This window comes from Vipera ursinii, assembly GCF_947247035.1.
Source record: "Vipera ursinii genome assembly, chromosome: 1".
Taxonomy (NCBI): domain Eukaryota; kingdom Metazoa; phylum Chordata; class Lepidosauria; order Squamata; family Viperidae; genus Vipera; species Vipera ursinii.
Genome location: NC_139512.1, coordinates 354740907 through 354756841, shown reverse-complemented (window position 1 = coordinate 354756841; position 15935 = coordinate 354740907). Strand labels below are relative to the sequence as shown.

The following is a 15935-nucleotide window of genomic DNA, read 5'->3' as shown; positions in this document are numbered from 1 at the left end:
GGTTCACAGAAAATATCCATGTTCCACTTCAACATCTCACATAACTGTAAATCCACTCCTTATATAGCTATTTACGGGAGAAAAATCCCATCCGTTTTTAAAATTTCTAAATTACGACCGAATTTAGGGGCAACACATTACAAACCCTTCCGTCAGGGGGCCATTTAAATCTACATACTTGTCTTTTTCATTCTCTTCATGCTTGCTCAGATTACATAATTGGAGCGTGTCCAGTTGCTGGGTCACCTCCTCCGCCCAACGGCAATTGACAAGTTCTCGCAACTGAAGTGGAGCTCTGCAAGTAAAAGTTCTGGGTAAAAATCCTGCTTTTTAAGAAGGAAAAAAAAATTAGGATAGGATAATATTCATTATTACAGAACTGAAAACAGGAGTTTATGCAAACGCATCTTTATCCAATCGCTCCGCCTCTGAAGCACTTAATAAAAACACTGAACGTATCAGAAGTTGGGGGCGTTCATCAGTAAGCTGCAATTCAGGAGCCCTAACTTGAAATGTTCCTTGTAATTTTTTCCACGTTCAGAGGAAGCCAATTAAGTACTTACTTACAGTAAGTAATTTCATATCAGTTCAAGGAGGGAAATCTTGCCTAACAGTAATTTTTGAAACTAGGAATAACAAATTATTTTGGGGGGAGGGAGGGAGGGAGGGAATAAATGCTTGCATATAGCCAGAACTTGAAAATTTTAAAGAAGATATAGCATTCGTAAGTTTGAGATTTACACCGAGACCAATTCTTTGCATTGGTCATGATGCTCGTGGGAGGAGAATCCTGGAACTTGAAACTGTGGGGAGATGCAGATCAGGTGAGGCACAGAAAACCTTTAGGTACAGTGTCTATCTTTCGCTTCATTGTACTGTTTTCACCATCCACTTGTGTTCATTTTGAGGATTGGATTTTTAGATAAGTGTGCATTAAGATCACAGTAAAAGGAGGTGTGGTGACGAAAAGTTTAGGAACCCCTGGATAGAGGGAACCAGGTTATCTATACTCTGACCTAGGGAGAGTTGTTCTAAGTGACATCAAAGGAGCTGACTCTTTCCCAGAACTTTTGAAAACTGTTCTTTTATCCTCACTGAGTGACAATTGTGGGGAATTCTTAAAATTATACCTTGTTTAAACTTTCATTAATTACTGAAGGTCGAGAGAGGTAACATTCCATCATGTTGATTGATTGATTGATTGAGCCTTGGTGGAGCAGTGGGCTAATGCCTCCTTAAGTAACACCAGCTGCCTGCAATTAGTGCAGGTTCGCATCCCACCAGGCTCAAGGTTGACTCAGCCTTCCATCCTTCCGAGGCAGGTAAAATGAGGACCCAGATTGTTGGGTGCAATTAAGCTGACTTTGTAATAATGCCGCTTGGGGGTGTGTGTGAAAGCCCTAATAAGCAGGCATATACATAGAATGAAGGCTACTGCTAAGCTTGTAAGCCGCCCTGAGTCTTCGGAGAAGGGCGGGATATAAATGGAATTAAAATGAAATAAATAAAATAAATGTGCCAAATTTAAACTGTGACCACAACAGTCCAAAGAGCTTCAATTCAAAGCTTACCGACAATGTGGGCACTGAGCTCTTTGTTCCGTCAGCCAACGCTGTCAAACAAAAAAAGGCATGTTATAAAACACCAGGAAGTTCCAGAAACATTAGAAAAACGAAAATCCTATAATACGTTTGGACATATTTCTTCAGCATCAGCAAATTATTCTTGAATGGAATTCACACAACACATAAATGCTACCATCTCAGAGCATAAACATCCCTATTTGTTGTATCTGAATACTGTTGCACTCAGAAAATGACTCCCAATACGAAATTATACCTTGTTGAATAGCCTGGATCATACAACATGCTAAGACAACGGCTGAATTCCCAGAACATGCTAAAGTATAAGCTAGCCAATCCCAGTTTAATCTAAAATGTTCTGCAAAGCCAGTCTATATGTTAGCCCAGATTTATTTATTAGTATTCCTCCTTTATTATTTTTACAAATAACTCAAGGCAGCAAATATATCCAATACACCTTCCTCCTATTTTCCCCATAACAACCCTGTGAGGTAGGTTAGTTGAGAAAGAGGGACTGACCCAAGGTCATCCAGCCAGCTTTCATGGCTAAGGTGAGATATGAAATCATGATCTGTAGTCACACATAGAGCTAACAATTAATCAAGAAAATTGGTCATGGCACTTTTTTGTATGTTATCAATGTATTAATCCTAAATATTGGTTCAATCCTATTTAATTATTTTGTTCAGAAAATTACATGTGTAAAATCATTCTAAGATGATTTCTGGGTACTTAAGTTTAACAGCAACATACAATCTAAGGATAATCCCAGGAATTTCAACTTTTTTTTCATTTAAAATGTTGGAATTATTATATACACCTGAAAAGAAAGTTACCTTTTTTCAAAATTTAGTTTTGGAATTTACTTTTTATATTGAAAGAGAAGATGAAAACAAGTCAGATTTATTTTTACTTTTGGAAGAATATCAGTTTAAATTCAGAACTGCTTTCCTTTTAGGGAAATAGTATAAATTATTCCAGTATTTTATTTGGGCATGGCTACTAGTAAATGGAAAGCAGGCACCAGAACAAAAAGTTAAAACTCTTTTTCCTAGTGTGCCAATAAATTAGAATCTCTGTACACTTACATCTGCTTTGAAATATTTTCAAAAACATTTACACATCCAAAATCTAGTTAGTTACTGTCTCCACATGAGTAACTTGGCTCCATATTTGTGAATATTACTTACCCGAATACAACTGAAACAACATAGCTTGGAGCAATGTGGACACAAGCGTGCATCACGCAATTTTTCCATACAAATGAAACATCTAAATACTTCAGCAATACTCTGCAAGAAAGAAAAGAAACACAATCAAGACAAATGTGTCAGCTTTATCTGTAAATTGTACCCACATTATCTTATTCATATCAACTCACATTTTACTTAAACCTAGGCTCAACCATATTGCTCTGGGATATTATACAACAGTGTTTGGAGAGGAACCAACATGAAATTATTTCTAAATGTCATTGTTTAAATAATAAAAAAAAGGTTTGCTACATCTACATATACATTTCAGTATCTTGCTAACACTGTAACAAAAGAGCAAAAAATAAGTATGCATCTAATTGTTTAGAAGACACTCTAGAATATGGTGTCCGACCTTTTGGCTTGCCTGGCTGCAATGAGTGGAATTGTGTTGGGTCGCCTATAAAATATATAATATAATTATTGTATATAAATCACATAATAATGTTAAAAGGCTTACAATCTTATGGGCTTGCATTACTAGTGGTAATGGTGCATGTGGACCATAGGCCACAGGTTGGACACACCTGCTCTATAATCTTGCAGAATACAAACCTCACTACTATAAGCAGGAAGAGGATATGTACACAACCCCCTGGTATGTTTCTAAGATGGGCTGAAATGCATATGATTCATACAATGCACATTCCAACAGAATGTATTTTTTATACACAGTACCTTTTTGCTTCAAGTAAGATTTAGAAAGCTATGGAAACAAATCATATTTTATTCTTGCTTTCTCTTAGTTCTGTGAAATACGGCATAATCCAAATTTTTCAGTTTTATATGTTTACACATTAAATTCATATCTTACTTTGCCTTTCAGAGCTCAAGGTAGTAGTAGTAGTAGTCCTTGTTTAAAAACCATTCAATGACCATTCAAAGTTATGACAACACTGAACAACTGGTACTGTTATGGTCATTATACAGTCAGGTAATCAAAATTTGGGTGCTTAGCATTTACAACCAGTGTGCAAGGGCCTCACAAGTGGCCAATAGGTGTCTCAGCCAGGTTGTTGTTAAACAAATAGTTGTTAAACAAATCAATGGAGTTAAGTAAATTGTGTTGCAGTTAAGCAAACCTGGCCCTCCCCATTGACTTTGTTTGTCTGGGAGGTTTGTCTGTGTCCTCAGGGTCATCTGTGGAGCCTTCTTAGGACTGCAGAAAGGACTGTGTTGTAGACTGGAGATGGATGATGTCAGGTCCCTCCAAGACAGACAAATCCCCCAGTGGCCTCAACAACTCTCTAAAAGAATGCAAATGACCAGCTGGCTGCAAGGAGTATAAAAATCCTTCCACTCCCTACCATCCAGCCAGAGCTGAAGAAACTTCTTGGAGGAGAAGCGAAACGTCTTCAGGCAAAAACCAGAAAGTCCAGTTGCCTCCTGAAAAAGCATATTTGGGAGAACTACGACCTGGATGACGGAGAATCTCCACAGACTTTTCCAGAATTGAACAAGAGCCATATTAATCCTTTTTTTTTCTTTTCTTTTCTCCTTGAGTCTCTGTCAGACCAAAAACTGATGTGATTTAATATCTTTCTAATAGCTAATAGCTACCTTGGTTGAGCAAAAAAGGAACATCCTGCCATCTCTCAAAGGAGGAATAGCAACCGTTCAAAGTTACAGCACTGAAAAAAGTCACTTTTGACCAGTTTCCACACTTACGACTTGCAGCCTCTCCATGATCATGTGATTAAAATTCAGACACCTGTCAGCTGGTTCATATTTATGATGGCTGCGGCATCCCAGTCATCCAATCCCCTTTTGTGACCTTCTAACAAAAACTCAATGGGGAAGCCCAACTCACTTAACAACCGTGTGATTAACACCTGCGATGATTCACTTAACAACTGTGGCAAGAAAGGCAGCAAAATGGGGCCAAACTCACTCATACCAACCACCCTGCTTAGCAATGGAAATTCTGGGCTCAAATGTGGTCAAAAGTCAAGGATTACTATACTAGATTCCCACCCACAACAGAAAGGACACATCACGTTTAACCTATGTCAAATAAATACAGGTTGTCCTCGACTTACAACTACAATTGAGCCCAACTTTTTTGTTGTTGAGTGAGACATTTGCTAAATGAGTTTTGCCCCATTTCACAACTTTTCTTGCTATAGTTAGGTTTATTCAAGGTTTATTCAATTTCTATACCGCCCTTCTCCCAAAGGACTCAGGGCGGTTAACAGGGCATATATAAATAAATAACAGTACAAAAATTAAAAAGAGATTAAACCAATGCCCAATTAAAATACAATGACAATAAAATAGTAAAAAACCCGTTAAAAAAAACCCCTCCCCATCAGGCCAGACCAGCTAGTTCAAAGAAGTGGGTCTTCAGCCCGCGGCGGAAGGAGCGGAGGTCCGATGCCATCCGGAGCTCAACCGGCAGTTGATTCCATAGTGCCGGAGCACCCACAGAGAAGGCCCTCCCCCTGGGGGCCACTAGTCGACATTCCCTGACCGGAGGCACCCTGAGGAGACCCTCTCTGTGGGCATGCACAGGGCGGAGGGGAGTTGACGCCGGCAGCAGGTGGTCCTCGAGGTATCCCGGACCCATGCCATGTAAGGACTTGAAGATCATAACCAAAACCTTGAACCTCACCCGGAAGACAACTGGTAACCAATGCAGCTCGCAGAGCAAAGGTGTAACATGGGAGTACCGGGAAACTCCCAAGACAACTCTCGCGGCTGCATTTTGTACCAGTTGGAGCCTCCGAGTGGTCTTCAAGGGAAGCCCCATGTAAAGAGCATTGCAGTAGTCCAGGCGAGAGGTCACGAGCGCATGAGTGACCGTACACAGGGCATCCCGGTCCAGTTATTAAGTGAATTACTGCAGTTGATACATTAGTAACCTGGCCTTTCAGTGAATCTGGCTAACCCATTGACTTTGCTAGTCAGAAGGTCACAAAGGGGCACCGCGTGTCCTTGGGCCACAACAGCGGTCTTAAGTATGAACCAGTCACCAAGCATCTGATTTTTAATCCCATGATCATGGGCATGCTTCAAAGGTCGTAACTGGGAAAAACGGCCCTGAGTCACTTTTTTCAGTGCCGTTGTAACTTTAAAGAGTCCCTAAATGAACTGCTGTAAGTCGAGGACTACCAGTAACCACACACGCATGACACCCCCCCAAAAAAATCTCATTTGGAGTCCTTTCTATCTGCGGGGGGCAGAGGAGGTGGGGCAAAAAAGGTCCTCCCGGAGTCTCCATTTTGGGGGGTAGGGCAGCCACATATCCATCCCGCACCTCTGGGGGAGGGGCGGTCTGACAGGAGAAGCACCTCCCCATTCCGCCATCATCATCATCATCAATAATTATCATTATTATATTATTGTTAGTTATTATTGCAATTATAAAGGCTTATGAAGGCTGTTTACTTCAACACTATTGTTACAATATTATTGTTGTTGCAATTATGAAGGCTTATAAAGGCTGTTTACCTCAACACTATTGTTACAATATTATTGTTGTTGCAATTATGAAAGCTTATGAAGGCTGTTTACCTCAACACTATTGTTATTGTTGCAATTATGAAGACTTATGAAGGCTGTTACATTATTATTACTCTTTATCATTATTATTGCAATTATGAAGGCTTATGAAGGCTGTTTACCTCAACACTATTGTTACAATATTGTTATTATTGTTGTTGTTGTTGCAATTATGAAGGCTGTTTACCTCAATATTGTTACATTATTGTTATTGTTGTTACTACTACTACTACTATTTATTATTATTATTATTATTATTATTATTATTATTATTATTATTATTGTCGCAGTTATAAAGGCTTATGAAGGCTGTTTACCTCAACATTATTACTGCTATTATCATTATTGCAATTATGAAGGCTTATGAAGGCTGTTTACCTCAAGCCGCCCTGAGTCTTCGAAGAAGGGCGGGATATAAATGGAATAAAAATAAAAATAAATAAATAAATATTGTTACATTATTATTATTGTTATTATTGTCGCAATTATGAAGGCTGTTTACCTCAACACTATATTATTATTATCATTATCATCATTGTTACTGTTATTATTATTACCATCATCATCATCATCGCAATTATGAAGGCTTAGGACGGTTATTTACCTCAACACTTTGCTCGTCCATGACTGGAAACCGCCTCCTTCGGGGTCGCTCCTTCTCCTCAGTTTCCTCTCCTGAGGAGAAACGATCAGCGTCTGAAGACACCGGGGGGGGAGAAAAAAAAAGAGAGGGGGTCGAGCTTTTTATCCCTCCCCCCTCCCAGTTCTCAAAGGCTTCTCATCCCGCAGACTCCCCCGCCCCAGTCAAGGCCATTTCTCCCCCTTCCCGTGAGGACAAACAGGGAAACCGAGTCATCAACGGCCCCGCCGGCTCGCGCCTTGCAGCTGTGGGGACGTGGGAGGGGAGCAGGAGGAGGGAGGGGGAAAGAAGCCCCTCTGCCGCCTTACTGCGCCTGCGCAGTCACGCTCGCCAACCGAGAACCGAAGGTGCCGCATTAAGTCGGCCGCGCGGTAGAGCGACCCGGTGCGCCTGCGCTGAACCGAGCGCCCGTTCGGATTTGCCGGAGCGCTTCGTTTCCCTCCGGATTTGTCGGAGGAGAAGGGAGCAATGTTGCGCATGCGTTAACTCTCGGGGGGGGGGGGAATAGTTTCGAGAACAGGTGAGCGGGAACAGGTTGCAACGGGTTGTGTTACTCTGCAACAGGGCTCTTCAAACTTGGCCCTTTTATGACTTGTGGACTTCAATTCCCAGAATTCCTCAGCCAGGCAGGCTGGCTGAGGAATTCTGGGAGTTGAAGTCCACAAGTCATAAAAGGGCCAAGTTTGAAGAGCCCTGCTCTGCAACAGTGCTTTCCAAACTGGACAATTATCAATCAGGATAGAGCTGGAAGGGACCTTAGAGGTCTTCTAGTCCAACCCCCTGCTCGAGCAGGAGACCCTATACCAGGGGTCTGCAAACCTTGAGAACTTTTAAGACCTGTGGACTTCAGCTCCCAGAATTCCTCAGCCAGCGTGCCAGGCTGAGGAATTCTGGGAGCTGAAGTCCACAAGTCTAAAAGTTGTCTAGGTTGCAGACCCCTGCCCTTATACCATTTCAATCAATCAGAATACAGCTGGAAGGGACCTTGGGGGGGTGTCTTCTATTCCAACCCCCCCTCAAGCAGGAGATCCTATACAATTTCAGACAGGTGGTGGTCCAATCTCAATCAATCAATCGATCAGAATAGAGCTGGGACCTTGGAGATCTTCTAGTCCAACCCCTTGCTCGAACCATTTCGATCAATCAGAACAGCTGGAAGAGACCTTAAGAGGTCTTCTAGTCCAACCCCCTGCTCAAGCAGGAGACCCTATACCATTTCAGTCAATCAGAACAGAGCTGGAAAGGGACCTTGGAGATATTCTAGTTAGTAGTTCAAACCCTGCTCAGACAGGAGACCCCATACTATTTCAGACAGGTGTCTGTCTGGTCTTTTCTTAAAAACTTCCAGTGATGAAGCACCAACAAATTTTAGAGACAAGCTGTTCCACTAGTTAATTGTCCTCATTGTTAGGAAGTTTCTCCTTAATTCCAGGTTGCTTCTCTCCTTGATTAGTTTCCATCCTATCAAGGTTTAATGATTTAACAGCTAAACAGCTTATGTAAAGATGTAATGTAATGTAATTTTTTATAAAGCAGTACTAATACGTGATTTTGAGTCTGTGCCTATGTTTATAAAACCAAGGATTGTATGAGCTTTTTTGGCTGCTGCCGCACATGGCTGGCTCATGGTTAAGGCATGCGGCTCTTTCAGCCATCTCCTGCGGCTCCCAGTCCTCTGCCATGTGCAGTCCAAAAAAAAAAGTGGGACTAAAAAAGTTCAACCAATCAATTCAAATATGCAGGGTAGGTGCATATCTCGCCTTGGCTCCACTCTTCAGTCAAACCCTGTTCTGCGCATGCGCGCATGTACGCACACGTGCACACATTTTTTGCGGCTCCCAGTTTTTTCTTTTGTGAGGGAACCGGTTCCGAGTGGCTCTTTCACTGTTTCAGTTTGCTGACCCCTGGTTAAGGGATCGGCCACTGGGACTCCAAGGTCCCTCACTGTTACTGTTTTTGAGCCAGGTTTCACCCAATCTGTACTTGTCCCATTGGTTTTTCCTGCCTAAATGTAAAACCTTAGAGTTGAGATTCCAGCTGGCTGAGGCATTCTGGAAGTCCACCCATCTTCAAGTTGCCAAGTTGGAAAAAAACTGCTCTGTACCAAAAAAAAAAAAATCAGGAGGAAGCTGGTAGCAAAATAATCTCAGGTGTAAATCCCCAAATCAGGTATGAGGCTGGATGGATGGCTCTGCCTCCTGCCTGGAGGGATGACCTGTTTTGATTGTGGTTGTTGAATAAGTCAATAAGATGGCTCTTTTTAGAAGCACAGCTAGTCCTTGACGTATGACTGTTAAATTGAGGGCTAGCTGTATTCTTAAGCTGGAGCTAAAGCGACTGCATCATGGCTTCTGTTGTTGCAATAGGTGTCCCCCAACGGGCATGCAAATTGGATTATGGGAGTGGGGTTCGCTCTCTATAGACAAGTGTCTTGCCTTGTCAGTCAGTGTTAGTGGGAGAGTTGTTTTCTGCTTGGGGGGTTTCCTTAATTAGCCTGTTGTTGACTGTTTGACTGTTGGTCTGAGCTGGTAGTTCCTTGATTAGTGTATTGCACTGACCGAGCAAGGCACTTGTATATAGAGAGCAAATCCCACTCCCTTCTAGCACTGATGTTTTGTTTTTTTTTAAATCCCATTTATATCCCGCCCTTCTCCGAAAACTCAGGGCGGCTTACAATCTAAGCACAAATCAATGTGCTTAGCAATAGCCTTCATTCTATGTATATGCCTGCTTAAGCGGCATTATTACAAAGTCAGCTTATTGCCCCCAACAATCTGGGTCCTCATTTTACCTACCTGGGAAGGATGGAAGGCTGAGTCAACCTTGAGCCTGGTGGGACTCGAACCTGCACTAATTGCAGGCAGCTGGTGTTACTTAAGGAGGCATTAGCCCACTGCTCCACCAAGGCTAGATGGGTAATGAAGCGTCTGCAAGAAAGCAACCAAGCTCAGAGAGCACCAAGGACCCCACAGTCCTCCTCCTTCTCCTCCTTCACTCCTTCTCCTCCTCTCCTCAACCCCCCACTCCCATCTAGCACTGATGATGTTCCCTAGTTGGGTCATGAAACATCTGCAAGAAAACATCCAAGCTTAGAGAGCACCAAGGACCCCACAGTTCTCCTCCTCCTTTACTTCCTCCTCCTCTTCACTCCCTCTCCTCCTCCTCTCCTCAAACCCCCACTCCCTTCCAGCACTGATGATGTTACCTAGCTGGGTAATGAAGCATCTGTAAGAAAGCAACCAAACTCAGAACAGCAAGGACCCACACACTTCAACCCTGAGCTACATATATTCTATCAGATGAATGTCAAGAAGATGGATGGACTGTTATGACAATAAGTTCTTCACAGGAAGAACTGAAAGACCAGGTTGGGAACAGACTGGCTTGAAGAAAATCTAAGTACCTACTTGATGGCATATAATGAGTCAATTCAATCAATCAATCAATCAGTCAATGGCATATGCTTAGGAACATGTCAAAAATCCTGTTTTTGCACAAAGGGAAATCTTTGTTTTTATCTTAAGATATCCCATCTATTCCTCTAGCACAGGGGTAGGCAACCTCGGCTCTTTTATGACTCATGGACTTCAAGTTCCAGAATTCCTGAGCCAGCTATCCTATGCTGGCTCAGGAATTCTGGGAGTTGAAGTCCATGAGACATAAAAGAGCCGAGGTTGCCTACCCCTCCTCTAGCACTACTACCTTACCCAGTTTAAGAAATATTTTAACACAGTATGTTTAAAATATGTTAAATATGCTAGCATGTTAAATATGTTTTTCCCTTGTTTTTTTAAAAAAGAACCCTCTGCTTAATAATTATTCCATATCTTAAATGTTGATCAATAGTCTCTCTTATTGGTCAGTGTAATTTTTTTTCAGAATGAACATATGGAGAATTGGGCTATGTTCACCGTTGCTTTGGCTAAACCAGGGGTCTTCAAACTTGGCCCTTTGATGACATGTGGACTTCAACTCCCAGAATTCCTCAGCCAGGCACGCTGGCTGAGGAATTCTGGGAGTTGAAATTCACAAGTCATCAAAGGGCCAAGTTTGAAGACCCCAGCTTGTGGACTTCAACTCCCAGAATTCTTCAGCAAGGTACGTTGGCTGAGGAATTCTGGGAGTTGAAGTCCACAAGTCATCAAAGGGCCAAGTTTGAAGACCCCAGGTTGTGGACTTCAACTCCCAGAATTCTTCAGCAAGGCACGCTGGCTGAGGAATTCTGGGAGTTGAAGTCCACAAGTCATAAAAGGGCCAAGTTTGAAGACCCCAGCTTGTGGACTTCAACTCCCAGAATTCCTCAGCAAGGCACGCTGGCTGAGAAATTTTTGGGAGTTGAAGTCCACAAGTCATAAAAGGGACAAGTTTGAAGACCCCTGGGCTAAACATTTAGATTGTATACAGGTAGCCCTTGACTTAAAAACAGTTTGTTTAGTGACTGTTCGAAGTTACAACAGCGCTGAAAAAAGTGACTTCACACTTATGACCATTGCAGCATCTCCCTGGTGATGTGGTCAAAATTCAGACACTTGGCAACTCTCTCGTACTTATGACAATTGCAGTGTCCTGGGTTCATGTGATCACGTTTTGCGACCTCACAAGCAAAGCCAATCGGGAAGCCGGATTTGTTTAACAACTGCAGTGATCCACTTTACAACGGTAGCAAGGCAGGTCGCAAAATGGGGCAAAACTCAACCAATGTCTCACTTAGCAACAGAAATTTGGGCCTCAACTGTGGTGGTTAAACCAAGGGCTACCTGTACATTTTTCATTTAGCTTCAATGTTTGGATTTTACAGTATTTTTTGATAAGTTTTTTATTCATTTTTTCTATACATACGATAGTAATTTTTCAACCAACGCACTGCGTTTACATCTGCTAATACATATTTAATTCCTAATCCTTCCTTCTTTCCTCTAACCATTGGTAAAGTAAGTCCCAAGTTTGATAATATTCTGTTTCTGTCAGGACCCACCCCAAACCACGTCTTAGGAAGACAAAATTCTTGGGAGTCAAATCTATTCCAAAAAGAATCTTTACTATGACATGCTTGGTTGTAGGAATACGAGACAGGACTTAATATTATTCCACGAACTAAACCCTTATAAAGAGTTCCCGGTTTAACCCCCCTTAGCCCCATTTGGTCAGTCCCCCATCCTTTATCTCGTATCATCCCTCTCGTGGGAAAAAGGAACTTAGGACCTTTCATGTTTATTGCTCTCTTCCGTGACACAAGCCAGATGCTAGCCCCCCCTTTTGTTTCCCCAGTTCAAAAGGCTTCTCCTTTCCTTTGAAATGCCTAATACCGGTTCAATACACATCCATTCTCTTCTCTTCGGGAGATGGCAGATTCCATGGAATAATGTTTGAAACATTCCATTTATGAATATGATATAAATGGATTCTGACAGTTTCTTCCTTTTTCTTTCAACCTCATAGTCAATCTGTCCATCTCCGCGCATTCTAGTATTTTAATTATTTCTTCATCTGATGGTATTCCTTCATTTTCCCAGGGTTGCGCAAATATAATTCTTGCCGCTGTTGTGACGTGCAATATCAAGTATAAGCTTTGTTTATTAGTCTTTTCTGGCATTATACCTAATAAAAAAAGTTCAGGTTTAAAATCAACACGTTCTCCTAACATCTTTTCTAGCCAGGTGTGTATCTTTTTCCAGTAAATTCTTTGCTTTATCACATATCCACTAAACATGGTAATACGTGCCTGACTTGTGTTTACATTTCTAACATCTATCTGACATATTTTTCAACATTTTTGCTAATCTTGCTGCTGGCAAGTGCCATCTATAGAACATTTTATACAAGTTTTCTTTCTAGGAAGCTGACATTGTCAGTTTATACTTTCTTTCCCATACGTTTTGCCATTTTTCTAATTCTACGTTATATCCAAAATTTTTCGCCCATCTTTTCATTGTTTCTTTCACTTGTTCGCTTTCCATTCAATGTTTGGATTTTAACATACCGCTAACACAAATGAGTCCCAGAACTGAAATATTTTATTCCCCCTCCATTGAACAGCATTTTCTTCTTCTTAAATGCCTTGATTTTTGCTATGAATACAAAGAGTTTTTTTAATGTTAGAATGATACCATACCTTTCCAATGTGCTGAGATAGATCCAATGGTAGTTTTGGCTCAAAGGCACCCAGGTGAATTTAGCCTGATGCTTCCTTGAGCAGGGAAATATAATAAGTGATGCTTTTTTTCCTTCTGTGTGTTTGCAGCTTGGTTGTTCAGAGTTACCAGAAGCTCCCAGCAACAAACTCTGAGCATGTTCTCGCCCACAAGCCAAGGTTTTCCCGTGCTTTTAAGGAGGAAGGATTTTGCAAAACTTCACTTACCTTTCCGGTGTGGACTTAAGTGGGATTCTTTGAGACTGACCTGAGCGTACATTGAGATCTGTGATGGTATTTTAGCCTTTCCCAGTGTTTGGCCAAGTTGTATGCATATTTCTTGAAGCGTAAGCTACACGGGGCTTGAATGATTCAACCTAGAAATTATGGTTCTCTTAATAGGATCTCCCAGACCTTTAGAGAGGTGATGTATTTAGGGTCTGTATCCTGCCTTTTATTATTTCTTAACAAATATCTCGAGGTGGCGGACGTACATAACGCAGGCAGTCCTCCACTTACAACAGTTCATTTAGAGACCGAAGTTGCAATGGCACTGAAAAAAAAGTGACTTAGGACCGTTTTTCACACTGAAAAACCGTTGCAGCCTCCCCATGGTCGTGTGAAACTTAGCAACAGAAATGTTGGGCTCCGTTGTGGTCGTAAGTCAAGGACCCATCTGTACTACTCCTTCTTCCTTTCCCCCGCCCTACTTACAACCTTATGAGGTGGCTCGGGCTGACAGAGAGGGGGAGAGAGAGGGAGGGAGAGAGGGAGGGAGGGAGAAGAGAGGGATAGGGAGATGGAGAGAGAGTGGGAAAGGGAGATAGAGGGAGAATAGAATAGAGAATAGAACAGAACAGAACTAGAGAATAGAATAGCGAATAGAAGTAGAGAATAGAATAGAATAGAATATTTATTTTATTTATTTTTTATTTTTATTACATTTATATCCCACCCTTCTCCGAAGGCTCAGGGCGGCTTACAACCTTAGCAGTAGCCTTCATTCTATGTATATGCCTGCTTGTTAGGGCTTTCACACACATCCCAAGTGGCATTATTACAAAGTCAGCTTATTGCCCCCAACAATCTGGGTCCTCAGAATAGAATAGAATAGAAGCTGGAAGGGACCTTGGAGGTCTTCTAGTCCAGCCCCCTGCTCGAGCAGGAGAACCTACACCAGTGATGGCGAACCTTTTAGAGACCAAGTGCCCAAACCGCAACCGCAAACCCACTTATTTATCACAAGGTGCAAGGGGTGCATCAGCATTGTGGTGCCCTTGGGGGGGAGGGGGAGGGCAGGAAGGTGCCTCTGAGTGCCGCCTCTGGCACGCAAAAACCAGAGGCGCAAAAATGGGCCAACCTGCTGCAAGGCGCAAATATGGCCACCGTGGCACTGGAGGGTCCAGATACAAGGTGCTGAACCATGCAAGAATGAGGCAGGGTGAGTATCATGCAGGCACTAGCCCTGCCCCATTTGCAGCACGTGCATGCTCACGGCCCCATGCGTGCACACACACGCATGTAAAATGCTTCCCTCTCCCTTTTCTTCCAGTCCACCAATTGACAATGGTTGGTGACCTCTGCTCTACCACCTCTACTCGAGCTTGCTAGTCGGCTGTTTCGTCTCCTTTGTGCTGGGCGGGGCTCCTGCTCCGGGTGGCGTCCTGATGGACCTGCTGCTGGCGGTGGCATGCGTGCCAACAGAGGGCAATGAGTGCCGCCTCTGGCACGCGTGCCATAGGTTCGCCACCACTGACCTAAACAATCTCAGACAGGTGAATGTCCAGTCTCTTCCTAAAAATCTCCAGTGATGGAGCGCCCACGATTTCTGGTGGCAAGCTCTTCCACTGGTCGATTGTCCTCACCGTTAGGAAGTTTCTCCTTAATTCCAGGTTGCTTCTCTCCTTGATTAGTTTCCCACAGACTGGCTCAAACTCACCCAGCTGGCTTTGCTCTCCCTTTGACTGCATTCTTTTAAGCGCTGATCCTGGCGCTTCTACTGAGCCCCGACAGCCCTGCAGCTCCAGCCGTCTCTCGCTCAGGCTTGTGCAGTGCTGCCACCGGTTCAGCTCATTCCCCTCCCCCGCTACCACAAATCTTAAAGTGGCAAAGTTTGAAGACCCCTGTTCTACGTGTAACAATAGTTCCGGTATTGTGCCTTTGGGAGCCCTGGTGGTTAGAATGCAGTATTGCAGATTAATTCTGCCTACTGCCAGCAGCTCGATTCTCACCAGCTCAAGGTTAACTCATCTTTCCATCCTTCCGAGATTGGTAAAACGAGGACCGCAAAGCACTGTGGAGCGGTATATAAGTGCTATGGCTATGGCTATAACTATAACATGAGTGCAAAGGAATGTGGAGTTTGCATCCTGTTCATATACATCAGGGGGTGTCAAATTGCCGGCCCGCTGGCCATTTGCATCATGCAGGGGCCGCGCCCACCCCAGCTCCAGCAATGCAAAAAAAGCTGCGATACGTTGCAACCTGTCCCGTGACTCAGCGAGTTTTGACAGCCGTGATATACATCGTTGAGTGAAAAAAAACTGGATATGCAGATAGAGGTAGTCCTTGACTTCTGACAATTGAGCCCCAAATTTATGTTCCCAAGTGAGACCGTTGCTGAGTTTTGCTCCATTTTACAGCTTTTCTTCCCACGCTCGTTACGTGAATCACTCCAGTTTGGACGTTAGTCAGTAACCTGGTTGTTAAGTAAATCTGGCTTCCCCACTGACTTTGCTACTCAGAAGATTGCGTGACCCCCCTCCTGGGATACTGCACCCGTCATAAATATGAGTCGGTTGCCAAGCGTCTGAATTTTGATCACGTGA

The 15935-nt window shown here is 42.9% G+C and overlaps 1 protein-coding gene across 8 annotated transcripts in view; it reads right to left on the bottom strand.

Moving 5' to 3' along the window:
• The window catches only part of TRIM37 (tripartite motif containing 37), a 63946-nt gene extending 56585 nt beyond the window's left edge, over positions 1-7361 (bottom strand). For 4 of the 8 annotated variants that reach the window (XR_014494460.1, XM_083379688.1, XM_083379689.1 and 1 more), the window contains exons 1-5: positions 6942-6981; positions 3192-3236; positions 2774-2875; positions 1572-1612; positions 179-295 (exon numbers count right to left, since the gene is read on the bottom strand). Coding sequence is in view for 7 of the 8 variants with exons in the window: in XM_083379688.1 (XP_083235814.1) it covers positions 179-295; positions 1572-1612; positions 2774-2875; positions 3192-3236; positions 6942-6962 (326 nt within the window). In the remaining variant the exon portion in view is untranslated. Of the gene's footprint in view, positions 1-178; positions 296-1571; positions 1613-2773; positions 2876-3191; positions 3237-6941; positions 7147-7285 lie in introns of those variants that run through there. The other 4 variants (XM_083379690.1, XM_083379692.1, XM_083379694.1 and 1 more) reach the window with 2 other exon arrangements.
• Between the last annotated feature and the right edge of the window lie 8574 nt (positions 7362-15935).